This window comes from Pantherophis guttatus, chromosome 4 (assembly GCF_059756535.1).
Source record: "Pantherophis guttatus breed Tessera chromosome 4, ASM5975653v1, whole genome shotgun sequence".
NCBI lineage: Eukaryota > Metazoa > Chordata > Lepidosauria > Squamata > Colubridae > Pantherophis > Pantherophis guttatus.
In genome coordinates, this window is record NC_142066.1 from 3,660,369 (window position 1) to 3,677,549 (window position 17,181).

The 17,181-nt window shown below is 46.5% G+C and overlaps 1 protein-coding gene across 1 annotated transcript; it reads left to right on the top strand.

Moving 5' to 3' along the window:
- Nucleotides 1-4,624: 4,624 nt before the first annotated feature.
- CIDEB (cell death inducing DFFA like effector b) lies at nucleotides 4,625-15,808 on the top strand. The gene is made up of 5 exons (XM_034406693.3): nucleotides 4,625-4,772; nucleotides 9,208-9,352; nucleotides 10,151-10,300; nucleotides 13,892-14,082; nucleotides 14,923-15,808. Exons 1-5 carry the CDS (start codon nucleotides 4,732-4,734, stop codon nucleotides 15,059-15,061), a joined length of 666 nt encoding a protein of 221 aa, XP_034262584.1. The 5' UTR covers nucleotides 4,625-4,731; the 3' UTR covers nucleotides 15,062-15,808.
- Nucleotides 15,809-17,181: the final 1,373 nt, after the last annotated feature.

A 17,181-nucleotide genomic window follows, 5' to 3' on the forward strand; every position in this document is an offset into this window, starting at 1 on the left:
GAGAAGGAGGAAGAAGGAAGGAGGAGGAAGAAGGAAGGAGAAGGAGAAGGAGAAAAGGAGGAAGGAGAAGGAGGAAGGAAAAAGGAGAAGGAGGAAGAAGGAAGGAGAAGAAGAAGGAGAAGGAGAAGGAGAAAAGAAGGAGAAGGAGGAAGGGAGAAGGAGAAGGGAGAAGGAGAAAGAGAAGGGAGAAGAAGGAGAAGGAGAAGGAGAAGGAGGAAGGAAGGAGAAGGGAGAAGGAGAAGGAGAAAGGAAGGAGAAGGAGAAGGAGAAGGAGAAGGAGCTGGAGAGTCACGTCTCATGAATGCTTGGATTGATTTTCGTGCAGCTGGCAGAAGGCTGGACCAGATGATCTTTGAGACCCTTCCAAATCCAGTATTGTAGGATTCCGTGAACTGAATTGTCTCTTTTCTCTATTAAATCACAGAATCGTAAGGGCTGGAAGCAGTGATGGGATTCAGCCGGTTCGCTCCACTTCGGGAGAACCGGTTGTTACCTTTCTGAGCAGTTTGGCGAACTGGTTGTTGGAAGAAATCATTAGGGCAGAGAAACCGGTTGTTAAATTATTTGAATCCCACCACTGGCTGGAAGGGACCTCAGAGGACTTCTAGTCCAACCCTTGCTCAAGGTAGGAGTCCTTATACCACCCGAGTCAAATGGTTGTCCAGTCTATTTTTCAAAAACCTCCGACGGGATGAAGCACCCACAACACAAGGACGCAGTCCGGAAGGCTTTAGGTGTCTCTGTTTGCGGCGGTTGTCATCTTGAAACCGATAGGTAGACAAACGAAAAGATCAACTCTCTTTCCGGTTAAGCTGGAGCCCTGGCGACTTCACAAAAATCTCTTTTTCCAGTTTAACAACAGCTTTACCCTTTCAAGATAATTAAAATTAACAGTACGTGCTGCCATCTAGCTACTTTCGAATGAAACGATCGCAAATACGGGGAATGATGTTAACTCACTTCAATTTATTCAACACGGTGGTGAAATCTAAAATTTGTGACTTCCGGTTCTGAGGGCGTGGCTTGGTAGGGGGGGGAGTAATGTGACTGGGAGGGCGTGGCCAATTTTATTTTATTTTATTTTACTTTTAAAACCATTTTTTTTTACAACCTCTTCGGCGAAGAGGTTGTAAAAAAAAATGCTTTCAAAAGGCTCTGACGATCCCAGCTGAGTTGCCTGATCATCAGAGGCTTTTTTTTTAAAAAAAAAAAAAAGCCTTTGACGATCCCTGCTGAGCCACACAATCATCAGAGGCTTTTTTTTTTTTTTACTTTTAAAAGCATTTTTTCGGCCGAAGAGGTTGTAGAAAAAATGCTTTTAAAAGGAAAAAGAAAAGCCTCTGATGATCGTGCGGCTTAGCTGGGCATTGGGGGGGCAGGGATTTTTGCTACTGGTTCTCCGAACCACCCGCCGCCATCGCTACCGGATCGGGCGATCCGGTCCGAACCGGGAGCACTTCACCCCTGATTCAACAGCATTCTAATTGAATTAAATCTAATTTTCGTTTTTGGATTGGTTCCATTATTTCTTTGACACCCACGCAACCATGCCGAAATAGTTCTCAACGTACGACCCCAACATTTATGTTGCTAAGTGAGGCAGTGGTTAAGGAGTTTGGCCCCATTTTGCAATTTTTTTTGCCAGATTTGTTAAGCGAATCACGGCAGTTGTTAAATGAGTAACACGGTTGTTAAGTGAAGCTGACTTCCCCATTGGTTGGAAGGTTGCAAAAGGGGACACTGCAACCGTCGTAAGTGTGAATCAGCTGTCAAGCCTCCTAACGCAAATCACGTGACCGTGAGGGATGCTTGCAACAGTCATAAGTGTGAAAAATGGTCATAAGACTTAGAATAACTTTATTGTCATTTTGAATATACGCTAATCGACGTACATTAAAATGAAATTTCTGTCAGGTTTCGTTACTATCTCAAAATAAATGAATTTCCAAACTACTGATCTTTGAGGAAATTTTCTCTTTATTGAGCATAGTGATCCGTCCCTGGCTCTTTCGCGGTCAACACTGACCTTTGCCCCCCCAATCCCTCCCTTTCCGATCCCCAATTCTCTGTGTCTCATTGGCTCTCTTCCAAGCCACTTTCCTCATCCCATCTCCGTCAGAACACAGGAATGTCCCCCCCTCCTCCCATCTCCGAGGAAACAGAATCTTCAAAGGAATTAAGTAGGCAAAAGTTCAAGCTTCTCCTCTCCTTTCAATATGTCAGCACTGGAACGCTGACAATTTCGTTGCATACAGCTCTCAAAGGGTCACCCCCTCCGATATACACTAAAGTCACTTTCTTCAGAGCCGTTGTAACCTCAAACGGTCATTAAACGAACTGTCGTAAGTCAAGGACTGCGTACCTGAATAGGTAATCCTCGATTGATAACTAAACTTGGGACCAGAATTTCCATTGCTAAGTGAAGTAGTTAAATGAGTCACGTCTGATTTTTTGACTTTTTTTTTTGCCACAGTTGTTAAGTGAATTACTGCAGATGTTAAGTGAATCCTGTTTTTCCCCCCCTCCCTCCCGCTATTTACTTTGCTGGTCGGAAGCTACCTGGAAAGGCTGCAAATGGGAATCACCTGATCCCAGGATGTTGCAACCAGGGGTGAAATCCAGCAGGTTCTGACAGGTTCGGGAGAACCCGTAGCGGAAAATTTGAGAAGTTTGGCGAACCGGCAAATACCACCTCTGGCTGGCCTCAGAGCGGGGTGGGAATGGAGATTTTGCAGTATCCTTCCCCTGCCACGCCACCAAGCCACGCCCACCAAGCCACAGCACGCCCACCAAGCCACGCCCACAGAACCGGTAGCTTTAAAAAAAATTGGATTTCACCACTGGTTGCAACCATCATAAATGACAGACTGGGCCCTATCTAACAAAATGTAGAGAAAAGTAAAGTCCTACACGTAGGCAAGAAAACCCAAAAGTACACATAGAGACTGGGTGAAACCAGGTTTAATGGCAGTCATCATGAGAGGGACCTTGGAGTCTTAGTGGACAACCAGCTAAATATGAGCCAGGAGTAATGTGGATAAAAGAAAGGAATCATACAGAGTCAGATATATGGGCTCTGGAGGACCCTCTCTATTCACATTATTATAAGGGGAAGACGTGCTTAGATACATGAACTCTGAGAGACCCTCTCTATTCACATTATTATAAGATAGAAAAGTGCTTGTTGGAGATTACATTAACAAACAGTTAAACCTCATTAAGTGGTAATATATCTTCTGATGAAACCTAGATGTCACGCAAGGACAGCCATATGGAAAACATCTGAATGACCTCACTGTGAATGACACAAAGACATATATGTTATAGTTACTTAATCCAATAAATTTACCTAAGCACAGCAGTAACTCTCCCATTAACAACTACAAGCATTTAAGGAAAAGTTGTGTGGCTGAGATAATTTTATAAACTAAAATTAATGGTTTAAGTAATTAGATGAACATATTATCCAATGTATGTAACCATATAGGGAAAATCGGACTCATGTTAACCATATACGGAAAATGTATGATCTCACTGAATCCTTTGTCTTAGAAATGTATAAAACCAGTTGTATCAGAGTTCTCCCCTTGTTCAAAGCTTCAGGTACAAAACTGGCTCTGAACCTTGCGCAATAAAACTGTCTCTGGCTGACCCAGGAATGTTGTTTGGTCTCATCATTCCACAACAGGAGTGTCCGGTGGCAGCCAAAAAAGCCAATACAATCCTAAACTGCATCAACAGAGGGATAGAATCAAGATCAAGGGAGGTACTAATACCACTCTCTAAAGCCTTAGTAAGACCACACCTAGAGTACAGCATCCAGTTTTGGTTACCACACTATTAAAAAAGACGTTGAGACTCTAGAAAGGGTGCGGAGAAGAGCAACCAGGATGATTAAGTGACTGGAGGCTAAAACATACGATGAACGGTTGCAGGAACTGGGCCTGGCTAGTCTAGTGAAGAGAAGGACCAGGGGAGACATGATAGCAGTCTTCCAATATTTGAGGGGCTGCCCCAGAGAGGAAGGGGGTCAAGCTATTTTCCAAAGCACTCGAAGGTCAGACAAGGAACAATGGATGGAAACTGAACAAGGAGAGATTCAACCTGGAAATAAGGAGACAGTGAGAACCATCAACCCATGGAACAGAAGTTGCCTTCGGAAGTTGTGGGAGCTTCATCACCGGAAGCTTTCAAGAAGAGATTGGACTGCCATTGGTCAGAAATGGTTTAGGGTTTCCTGCTTGGGCGGGGGGTTGGACTAGATGACCTACAAGGTCCCTTCCAACTCTGTTAATCTAAATAAATAGATGCCAGTTGAAAGCCCCCCAATTTTTTATATTTTAGTGTCTAGGTCAGGGGTAGGCAACCTGCGGCTCTGGAACCGCATGTGGCTCAATTCACTGTCGATGAAATAAAAGGGGTTTATCGGGACAAGGACTCGGCTTCGTGCTGCTGGGAAAGCCTAGGTCAGATCAGCTTGGTGAAGAAAACAGACGCTGTTGTTCACTTTGGAATTTGCACCATGCTTTCCACATATACACATACACCTCCATCTCTCACACACAAACACACACCCGCTCCTGCCCACAAATCACAGTTCAGAGTCCAGAGAGAGAGAGAGAGACCAAACAGGTCAGCGTGTCTCTTTTGCAACTCGACACAAAACAGCGACGAAGCAGGAAGAAACGATCTCTTCGAGCCGGCAGCCCATCAGCCCCTGCCGTGGGCACCATGGATCTTATCAATGCCTTGGCCCCCTCGTCTTTGTTGAAGTAAGTTCGTGGAGATGGGGGGGGCGGGGGAAGAGGTGGACGGTGGAGAGGTTGGGGTTTGGAAGTCTCGTCTTCCGATGTCCTTGTCATCCCGGTTTCTCCAGCTAGCTCTCAACGTCGTCTAGCCTACTTTGGTGGTTTAGTTGGATCGGCCGTCGCAGAGACCGTCTTTTCAACAGGTTACGGCAACCAACCCAAGGACGTTGGGGGACATGGAAGGGGAGGATTTCCCCCAGCCCTGTTTGCAGGAAATCAAGGAAGGCCCAGCAAACTAACTTTCCGACCTCCTGGTTATTTACAAAGATTTCACAGCTGGATTCAGCCGGTTCGCACCCCTTCGGGAGAACCGGTTGTTAAACTTTCTGAGCAGTTTGGCAAAGTGGTTGTTGGAAGAAATCATTAGGGCAGAGAACCGGTTGTTAAATTACTTGAATCCCACCACTGCCCATATGGTCGTCTGACTGAGGGGTTGCGGTTAGGGGAGAGGGTATATGTTACACAAACCTGGGTTCAAGAGACCCAGAAGGCGGCTTGTTTCAGCGATCAATTCAGCAGAATGTCGGTTCTGTTGGAGCTGAAAAGGGGGAGGAGAGAGAGAGAGAGATAACCAAGTTACACCTGAAATAACGCGAGCAGCATCTGAAATCAAAATGTCTTGGCCTTGAGTTGGCCAACCCCTGAAGAAGATTCGAATTCGGAAGCAGGGTCAATGTTTAAAACGGATCGCCAACGGAAGAGGTTTTCCGTTCTGAATTACCTCTTTTTTTTTAGAGCGGGGATCTCTCCACACTTGGCAACTTTTAAGACTTGTGGACTTCAACTCCCAGAATTCCCCCAGCCAGCAAAGTTGAAGTCCACTGTCATAAAAGTCACAAGATTGGGAAATCTTGTTCTAAAACAGGGGTCTCCAAACTTGGCTGGCGGAGGAATTCTGGGAGTCGAAGTCCGGAAGTCTTAAAGTTTGCCAAGTTTGGAGACCCCCTGTTTTAGAACAAGATTTCCCAACCTTGCCACTTTAAGATGCGTGGACGTCAATTCCCAGAATTCCTCAGACTTGGGGAATTCTGGGAGTTGAAGTCCATCCATCTTAAAGAGGTCACGCTTGGAAAACTCGTTATTTATAACCATAATGAAGGGGAAGAGAACTAAATATTAATATTGTGCCAACTCCCAAAACATGCATCAGATTAAATGGTTTATTTATTTTTTGTTTGTTTGCTTGCTTGCTTGCTTGTTTGTTTATAAATTTTATAAGCCGCCCATCTTACCTCAAGGTAACCCTTATTCTTAATAAGCCCAGCTCTACAGCAGCAACATTCATCCAAGTTTGGCTTATTTTTACAAATGCAAGGTAGGATCTGGCTTGTTTCATATTTCAGAAACTAAAAGAATCCACACTGCTCCATAGATATGTCTGTGCAATTCAGACGGACTCCCTTGCTACTCCATCACTACTCCATCCCTCCCTCTTTCTGGAGAAAATTACTTGGAATTTGGACTCTGCCCTCCACAGCTAAGGAGCAATGCTTCCAGTAATAAACAGTTCCACGTATTCCTGATCAATTGTGTCTGTTTGGGGAGCCCATTAGGGCTTATCTCTTAAAAATCAGGGACGGGAAAGTCTTCCAGAAGGACATTTTTCGTGGCACTGTAGAAGAGGAAGGCGTGTTTTTCTCTGGGCACTCTGCACGTGCCCCGCTGCACCACACTGCAAGATCACGTGACATGTTAATAGCGCTTTATAATGCCTTGATAAGGCCACGCGTGGAATATTGCATCCAGTTTTGATCGCCACGATGTAAAAAAAGATGTTGAGACTCTGGAAAGAGTGCGGGGAAGAGCAACCAAAATGATTAGGGGATTGGAGGATAAAATATACAAAGAACGGCTGCAGGAATTGGGGATGTCTAATCTAACGAAGAGGGACGTGGTGGGTCAGTGGCTAAGACGCTGAGCTTGTCGATCGAAAGGTCGGCAGTTCAGCGGTTCGAATCCTGAGTGCCGCGTAACGGGGTGAGCTCCGGTGACTTGTCCCAGCTTCTGCCAACCTAGCCATTCGAAACCCTGTAAAAAATGCAAGGAGAAAAATAGGGACCACCTTTGGTGGGAAGGGAACAGCGTTCCGTGCGCCTTTGGCGTTGAGTCTTGCCGGCCACATGACCACGGAGACGTCTTCGGACAGCGCTGGCTCTTCGGCTTTGAAACGGAGATGAGCACCGCCCCCTAGAGTCGGGAACGACTAGCACATATGCACAAGAGGAACCTTTATCTTTACTATATATAATATAGTATAGTATAGTATATATAATTTACCTTTAATTTAATGAAAAGAAGGACTAGGGGGTGACATGATAGAGGTCTTCCAATATTTGAGGGGCTGCCCCAAAGAAGAGGGGGTCCACCTATTCTCCAAACCACCTGAAGGCAGGACAAGAAGCAACGGGTGGAAACTAACGAAGGAGAAATCTAAACTAGAACTGAGGAGAAATTTCCTCATAGTGCGAACAATTAAACAGTGGGATTTCAGAAGTTGTGGGTGCTCCTACAATGGGGTGTTTTTAAGAAGAGCAATCTTCTTAAAACACTCCAATGTTACAGGGTCATAATGGTGAACCTATGGCACGCATTGCCCTAATTCAGCTCCGGTGTGTGCCAGCTGATTTTCGGGCCTTCCAAGCCCACCGGAAGTCGGGAAACAGGCTGTTTCCAGCCTCCAGAGGGCCTCCAAGGGGGTGGGGAAGGCCGTTTTCGCCCTCCCCAGGTTCTTAGAAAGGCTTTGGAGCCTGGGGAGGGCAAAAAACAGGCCTACTGGGCCCATATTTATTGATTGATTGATTCGGTTTATATGCCGCCCTTCTCCAGAGACTCAGGGCGGCTTACAATGCATTAAGCAATAGCCGCCATACTTTTGTATATACCTGCTTAGTAGGGCTTTCGCCCCCCACCCCCCAAGCGGTGTTCTTTTTTTATACAAAGTCAGCTTATTGCCCCCACAATCCGGGTCCTCATTTTATCTACCTCGGAAGGATGGAAGGCCGAGTCAACCTTGAGCCTGGTGAGATTTGAACTCGCAGTAATTTATTTATTTATTTTTATTTTATTAGATTTTTATACCGCCCTTCTCCCACAGGACTCAGGGTGGTGAACAGCCAAGAATAAAAAACATCACATCCAAAATTTAAATTTTAAAAAAGAATTAAACAAAATTTGGGCCCGATAAGTTTAAAACACCCCAACTAAAATCCATTTACAATTAAAAATATCTAAAGGGGGGTGGGGTTGTTAAGCCAGCCCGGCTTGATGAAATAAGAAAGTTTTAAGGGCACGGCGAAAAGCACGGAGATCTGGGATCCTACGTATCTCCGGAGGCAGGTCGTTCCAGAGGACAGATGCTGCCACAGAGAAGGCCCTCACCCTGGGGGTCGCCAGCCGACATTGTCTGGCCGACGGCACCCTGAGGAGTCCCTCTGTGGGAGTGTACTGGCCGGTGGGAGGCTATCGGTGGCAGAAGGCGGTCCCGTAAATACCCAGGCCCTAAACCATGGAGCGCTTTAAAGGTGGTCACCAACACCTTGAAGCGCACCCGGAAAACCACCGGGAGCCAATGCAGCTCGCACAGGAGAGGCGTCACATGGGAGCGCCCCGTCGCTCCCATAATCCCCCGCGTGGCCGTATTCTGCACCAGTTGGAGCCTCCGGGTGCTCCTCAAGGGGAGCCCCATGTAGAGAGCATTACAGTAGTCCAGGCAGGAGGTGATGAGTGCAGGCAGCTGGCAGCTAAGTGCTACTTAACAGCACTTTAGTCCGCTGCGTCACCAAGGCTCCTTATCAGGCCATCACATGCCAAAAGCAGGGGGAGCACGGAGGCGTCGTGCACGCATGCACAGGGGGTGGGGCGCATTGTATTATGGGTATGGGCACGCACGCACGCGGGCCCCCCGCACCCCCCCCCCACTTTGGGCACGCAACAGCAAAAAGGTTCGCCATCACTGATATAGGATTTCCTGCTTGAACAGAGGGTTGGACTAGAAGACCTCTAAGGTCCCTTCCAATCCTGTTGTTCTGTTAGTCTAACAAAGAGAAGGACTACGGACGACATGATAGTATCTTCCAATATTTGAGGGGCTGCCCCAAAGAAGAGGGGGTCCACCTATTCTCCAAAGCACCTGAAGGCAGGAGAAGAAGCAACGGATGGAAACGAATCAAGGAGAGAAGCAACCTGGAACTAAGGAGAAATTTCCTGACAGAACAATTAACCAGTGGAACGCCTTGCCACTAGAAATTGTGGGGACTGCATCGCTGGAGGTTTTTAAGAAGAGACTGGACAACCATTTGTCCGGAATAGTATAGAGTCTCCTGCTTGGACAGAGGGTTGGACTAGAAGACCTCCCAGGTCCCTTCCAACACCGTGATTCTGTTATTCTCCCTCAACTCAGGTCGGTCTCCAATGCGGGTTCGGAAATCTCCCGCCGGGTCTGGACCCCGAGCCCTCCGCCCCAACGGCCGTTCCGGGTGTGCGATCACAAACGCAACATCCGCAAAGGACTGATGGCAAGCACTTTGGAAGACTTACTTAACAAGGTTCGTGTATTAGTTCTGCGTAGTTTTTATTGTTTTAAACTCTTTGACGATTATTATTTTGGTTCGTCAGCCAGAGCTTCAAAAATGCTGGATTTGGTGTTTTGGTCCACCTAGCAGTTCCTTCTCAAGGACCCGAGATAGACAGATGTGTTTGTGTTAATTATTATCATCATTTTATCTCCCAGAAAATGTCCCCCCCCCACACACACACACATAACTGCTTTGAAGGTCAGGTGTAACTCACAAAGCATTCCTGGTCTGCTCTCGAGTTGCCACGGGCAGGAAAGTGGGAAGGACTGACGGAGCAGTTCAGCAGCCATGTTCAAAAGAACATTCCAGGCATTTCTTCTTCAAGGGTTGGATCTCAGATTACCAAAGCTGGGTTGTGAGGCGTGTTTCCTACAGCCCGCGAAAGTGCCTTGTTGGAGAATGTGATTTATGACACAGACTGAGAGAAGGGGAAACAGGGTCAGAAATTGAGCCGTAAATTACGTGCAGCAGAGTTGACTTCACTGGGTAGATGCTGACATGTTGCTCCTAATAAATAACTGGATTTCTTTTGAAACTTGGCTCGGGACTCATGAGTTAATTAGGGCATCTATCGGAACCTCGACAGTCAAGTTCTGAATTAGCAGCAGGTCACTCCAAGTCCACCTCACTTTTCCCTATCTGTGAAATGGGCATAAAATCTTGATGCACATATTTAACGCATCAAAGAAGCAATTTAAGGAAGATGGGGGCGGGGGAATGTGTCTTCGCCCTTGCATGCCTCAGCTTGGTCGGTTTCTTGTTTTGTAGGCCAGGGAGACCCTCTTGATCTCCGGCATGGTTTTCTTGGTGCTGGAAGAAGATGGGACCCTGGTTGAGACGGAGGAATTTTTCCAAATCCTGGAAGACAACACAGCCTTGATGGTGTTGCAGAAAGGACAGAAGTGGACTCATGGCAAGGTGAGTGTTAGCCAATCAAATCGAGAAAAGACTGGACATCCATTTGGGCGATAGAAGGTCTCCTGCCTTAGATACCTGGGGGCTAGACTTGAAGACCTTCAAGGTGCCTTCCACCCCTATGAGTCTAGTATCTATCTATCTATCTATCTATCTATCTATCTATCTATCTATCTATCTATCTATCTATCATCTATCTATATCTTTCTCTCTAGCTATCTATATCTATCACCTATCATCTATCATCTATATATCTTTCTCTAGCTATCTCTAGCTCTATTATCTATCATCTATCTCTCTATCTTTCTCTCTAGCTATCTCTATTTCTATCATCTATCATCTATCTCTATCTTTCTCTCTAGCTATCTATAGCTATATCTATCATCTATCATCTATCTCTATATCTTTCTCTCTAGCTATCTATAGCTATATCTATCATCTATCTCTATCTACCTACCTATATCTATTATCTATCCATCTACCTATCTACCTATACCTACCTTTCTCTCTAGCTATCTCTATCTATCTACCTACCAATCTATCATCTACCATCTATCTCTAGATCTCTCTCTAGCTATCTATAGCTATATCTATCATCTATCTCTATATCTTTCTCTCTAGCTATCTATAGCTATATCTATCTATCATCTATCATCTATCTCTATCTACCTATATCTATTATCTATCCATCTACCTACCTACCTACATCTATCTACCTATCTACCTACCTACATCTATCTACCTACCTACATCTACCTACCTACCTACATCTATCTACCTACCTACCTACCTACATCTATCTACCTACCTACCTACATCTACCTATCTACCTACCTACCTACATCTATCTATCTAGCTACCTACCTACATCTATCTACCTACCTACCTACATCTACCTACCTACCTACCTACATCTATCTACCTACCTACATCTATCTATCTATCTATCTATCTATCTATCTATCTATCTATCTACCTACCTACCTACATCTACCTACCTACATCTATCTACCTACCTACCTACATCTATCTATCTACCTACCTACCTACATCTACCTACCTACCTACATCTATCTACCTACCTACCTACATCTACCTATCTATCTATCTACCTACCTACATCTATCTACCTACCTACCTACCTACATCTATCTATCTATCTGAGGTTGAAGAAAAGTTTGGGCATCTATTTGTCCAGATGGTATAAGGCCTCCTGTCTTTGAACATCTGGGGGTTGGACTAAAAGACCTTCCAGCTCTGATGTTGTAATACAGCTTTTCACTGTTGGTTTTCCAATTTCACAAGCTTTTGGCCATTTCTATCATCACAAAATTATTCTAAACTCAAAAACGTTTCTTATTTTTTCACCTCAGTCAAAGGGGTCAGATGTGGGAAATAAATTTTGGAGGCATTCCAGATCAATTTGGGTCACGACCAAGGCCAACCACGCCCATCTCTGGTTTCCCTGCCTTTATTTCTTCATAAAATTTGGGTTTTCTGCCAGCTCAGCACCCCTTTTGTCACTTGTGGTGAACCGAAAGCTGGCAGGAAATGCCTCGGGTGCATTTTTTTTTTAAAAAACAAACCCCAAACCACAGTAAAAGGAGCTGCTAAAATTGGATTTGTCGGTTTGGGGTTTTTGGTTTTTGTGGTTTCACACAAACACACATCCTTTTTTTGGGGTTGCTTTGGTGTGGTGTTGCATTTTTCTTGTTGGGATCTCAATTTTGTTTGAATTATATATTCGATTTTGATCCTGCCTTTATTACTTTTATCAGTAACACAAGCAAAAATACTTAATCTTTCTATTTTCCTCACAAAAATAACAACCCTGTGAGGTAGGCTGAGAGAGAGAGAGAGAGAGGGAGGGAGAGAGACTGGCCCAAAGTCACTCAATTGCCTTTCATGCCTAAGGCAGGACTAAAACTTACCGTCTCCTAGTGATTGGGCTAAAGTTATCCAGGCGCCATTCATATCTAAGGCGGGACTAGAACTCACCATCTCCTGGTGATTGGCCCAAAGTCAGCCAGCCGGCTTTCATACCTAAGGTGGAACTAGAACTCCCAGTCTCCTGGTGATTGGCCCCAAAATCAGTCAGTCGATTTTCATGCCTAGGGTGGTACTAGAACTCTCAATCTCTCAGTGATTGGGCCCAAAAACAGCCAATTTTCATGCCTAGGGTGGGACTAGAACTCACCATCTCCTGGTGATTGGCCCCGAAATCAGCCAGTCGATTTTCATGCCTAGAGTGAGACTAGAACTCACCATCTCCTGGTGATTGGCCCCAAAATCAGTCAGTCGATTTTCATGCCTAGGGTGGGACTAGAACTTACCATCTCCTGGTGATTGACCCCAAAATCAGTCAGTCGATTTTCATGCCTAGAGTGAGACTAGAACTCCCAGTCTCCCGGTGATTGGGCCCAAAAACAGCCAATTTTCATGCCTAGGGTGGGACTAGAACTCCCAATCTCCCAGTGATTGGGCCCAAAAACAGCCAATTTTCATGCCTAGGGTGGGACTAGAATTTACCATCTCCTGGTGATTGGCCCCAAAATCAGCCAGTCGATTTTCATGCCTAGAGTGAGACTAGAACTCACCATTTCCTGGTGATTGGCCCCAAAATCAGTCAGTCGATTTTCATGCCTAGGGTGGGACTAGAACTTACCATCTCCTGGTGATTGGCCCCAAAATCAGTCAGTCGATTTTCATGCCTAGGGTGGGACTAGAACTCACCATCTCCTGGTGATTGGCCCCAAAATCAGCCAGTCGATTTTCATACCTAAAGTGGAATTAGAACTCCCAATCTCCCAGTGATTGGCCCCAAAATCAGCCAGTCACTTTTCATACCTAAGGTGGAACTAGAACTCCCAATCTCCCAGACTGGCCCAAAAACAGCCAGTCGATTTTCATGCCTAGGTTGGGACTCGAACTCACCATATCCTAGTGATTGACCCAGTCAAACAGGTGGTTTTATGGCTAGGTCAGGACTAGAACTCACCATCTCCTAGTAATTGACCCAAACTCACCCAGCCAGCTTTCAGGCCTAAGGCAAGACTAGATCTCATAGTCTCCACGTCCAAAATTAAGGCCACAATACTATTACTAGTAAAACTTTTTTTTAAAAAAAAATCACCCAGCCCCTTAGTAATTCTAAAGGGATGTATTTAAGGTAGGACAACACAAGTTGCTAGTCCTCAAGAGGCTAACAACAGGAATTTAAACCTACCGTAACTTCCTCAACCAGCGCTTTTGAGATGTCCTGTGATATCGAGACCCAGAGATCCCAGCCAACTTAGAATTGCACAAATGTCATCATCTTCTTTTAACGACCCCATAATCCCTTGCGGGGTAGAGTCTGGGCAACTGAATGGAGCTAGCAGAGTGTTTTAATGGCCAGATGCCCTTCCTGTTTCCGATGAGGAGTTTTGTTCAGCAGATATATTTTCTTCGTGCCCAGAGAAATATCTGCCTCTACCTAGGATCGAACTCACAGCCTCCCGATTATGAGGCGAGAAAGCTCCACCTCTAGGCCACCGCACCCCTCCTGCATTGCACCAAAGCGGCATGCGGTAATACCCCCTTTTTCCCTCCCAGAGCCTCAGTCGTTCGTTCGGCCTGAGCGGAGACAAGCCACGAAACAGCAAGGATATCGCCCGCATCACGTTCGACGTTTACAAGCTGAACCCGCGAGACCTTTTTGGCAGCCTGAACATCTCGGCCACCTTCTACGGCCTCTACTCGATGAGTTGCGACTTCAAATGCCTGGGACCCAAGAAGGTTTTGCGGTGAGCCCGGTTCCTTGGCCTCCCCCGGGGAGAAAATGCAGAGGGAGGTTTGGAGACGGCCCAAGAGCTTTCCGAGGAAGAGTTTCTGCCAATTCACGTAACAGGTTGGGAAGAACGCAGGAATCTTTTGTGTGGAAATGTGAGAAGAGAAAATTGGTGTTGAGAGACACTTCAGTTATTATAGGGATAAACCCATCTCCAGGTTGGTGTTTTTCGGTGATTTTCGGCCTTCCGGGCCCACCGGAAGTTGGGAAACAGGCTGTTTCCGGCCTCCGGAGGGGCCTCCAAGAGGGCGGGGAAGGCTATTTTCGCCCTCCCCAGGCTCCAAGAAAGACTCTGGAGCCTGGGGAGGGCGATAAACGGGCCTACCGGGCCCACCAGGCCATCGCGTGCCAAAAGCAGGGTGAGGTCGGGGGGGGACTGCGTGCATGCACGGGGGGAGTCGGGGCACGGGGAGCATTGAATAATGGGGGTGAAACTGTCTGCGCCACTCATTCTTCGTAACTTGACCTTGATAGATAATGTCTCTCCGGCAACAGAAGGTTCTCGTGCATTCCTTAGCTTCCCACACGCACTGCAAATGAAAGCGGAACTAGAACTCCCAGTCTCCTGGTGATTGACCCAGTCACCCAGCCGGCTTTCATGCCTAAGGCGGCACTAGAACTCACGGTCTCCTGGTGATTGGCCCAAAGTCACCTAACCAGCTTTCTAAGGCTAACTCACTTAGCAACAGAAACCTGGGGCTCTCTTGTGGCCGTAACTCGAGGACTAACTGTCCACACCTATGTTTGTGAATTCTTTTGACGGAAATCCCCTTTTTTCTTTCTTTCTTTCCGCCAGGGAGATCCTGCGGGTGGCATCCACCGTCATGCAAGGCGTCGGGCACGTCCTTTTGGGGGCGTCCAACTACATCCGCCGGCTCCTGGACGCGGGGGACAACTGGCACCCCCAAGTCAAGATAACCAACTATCAATATTGAGGCCTCCTGCCCCGCAAACCGCCGGAGAACCTCCCGGCTTCGAACTTGATCTCAAGGGAACCCACTTGATTCGGGAATCAGATTTAAAGGATATTTAAACCAGGGGTGAAATCTACTTATCTTCCCAACCGGTTCGGAAGTGCGCGCGCGCAAACTTTTCTGCGCACGCGCAGAGGGTAAAAAACAGGTAACGACGACCGGGGTGGATGGGTGGGCAGAGCCTCGCGTTGCCATCGCTACCGGTTCTTCAAACTACCGGCAGCCATCGCTACCGGTTCTCCGAACCACCCACTACCATCGCTGCCGAACCGGGCCGAACCGGGAGCATTTCACCCCTGATTTAAACCAAGGATAATCTTATCTGCAGATTTCTGTCCCCTTTTCAAAGATGAAGAGGGATTGATCCAGGCTGGCAAGCAGCATACGAGCGCTTCAGAATCTCCTCAGAAAAGAGCTTTTTGTAGGACTGCAAAACCCATCATCCCTGGCATTACGGTCACGATAAACCGCCTTTACGGGGCAATCAGGCTTGACAAAACCGGCCGACTGACCCGTATCCAGCAGCGCGAGGCTCTAATCAGCACGTTTAAGGCATAATCTTTTGCTTGCCAATGTTGGGCCCGTAGAGCCTCCAGCTCAGCTACCACTCTACCTGCATTTAACTGGGAAAGCGGAACTTACGACCATTCGCTTAGTCACTAATTAATACTTCTACAAGTAGTTCAGTAAACAAGTTGAAACTCGCAACGGTTCATTTAGTGTCGAGTTACGACGGCACTGGGGAAAAAAAATGTGATTTATGACCGGGTCTCGTATTTATGACCGTTGCACCATTCATTCCCTATGGTTACAAAATCAAAATCCAGGCGCTTGGCGACTGGCATTTACAGGTCGTCCTCAACTTACGACCACAATTGAGCCCAAAACGTACGTTGCTAAGTGAGTTTGGTCTCATTTTATGACTTCTCTTGCTACAGCTGTGAAATGAATTGCTGCAAGTGTTAAATTAGTAACACAGTTGTTAAGTGAATCGCATTTCCCCATTGAATTTGATTGTCAGGTCGCAAAAGGGGATCAGGTGATCCCGGGACACTGCCACCATCATAAATATGAGTCAGTTGCCAAGCAGCCGAATGTAAAATCATAGGATGCTGCAATGGCCACAAGTGTGAAAAAGTCACTTTTTTTAGTGCCGTTGTTAACGTCGGTCACTAAGCAAACTGTTGTAAGTCGAGGACTATCTGTATTTATGACGGTTGCAGTGTCCATACGGGATCGTCATCTGCAACCTTCCCAACCGGCTTCTGGCAATGGGAAAGCTGGATTTGCTTAGGGACTGCATGCTTCATTCAACGGCAGCGATTCCCTTAACAACCGGGGCCAAAAAATAATAATAAAGTGTTAAAATCAGGCGTGACTCGTTTAACGACCGCCTTATCAACAGAAATTTCAGTCACAAATTACGGCCGTAAATTGAGGACTACCTGTATTGCAAGGACCTACACTGTGCCTCTTATTCCTGCTGGTCAATATTTAGTCCGCTGATAATGGCTCCTAGTCCAACTTCCTACTTAAGACTTGCGGACTTCGACTCCCAGAATTCCCCAGCCAGCCGTGAGAATTCTTCAGTCCGGCAGCCATGCTGGCTGAGGAATTCTGGGAGTTGAAGTCCACCCATCTTCAACTTACTAAGGTTCCTAACAGCCATATTGGCTGGGGAATTCTGGGAGTTGAAGTCCACCCATTTTAAAGCCACTTAAGGTTGCTGACTCCCATGCTGGCTGAGGAATTCTGGGAGTTGAAGTCCACAAGTCTTAAAGTTGCCAACTTACGAGATTTAAACCCTGATTTAAACCATGGTTGTCAAACTCAATTTCATGGGGGGGGGAGGCCTGGGGGGGCGTGGCTAGTTTGGCACCACTCCCCAAACTGCTGGCATGTTTCCTCTTCACACTGGGTAGACCAGGATCGGATCAAACCATGTAGGCCGCATCCAGCTTGCAGGCCTTGATTTCGACAGGCCTGATTTAAACCAGCATTTCAAGGTTAGAGGAAGCTGAGGGCAAACGCAGATTGTCCAACCAATTTGTCTGCCTCAAAAGCAAGACATGACAGCTGCC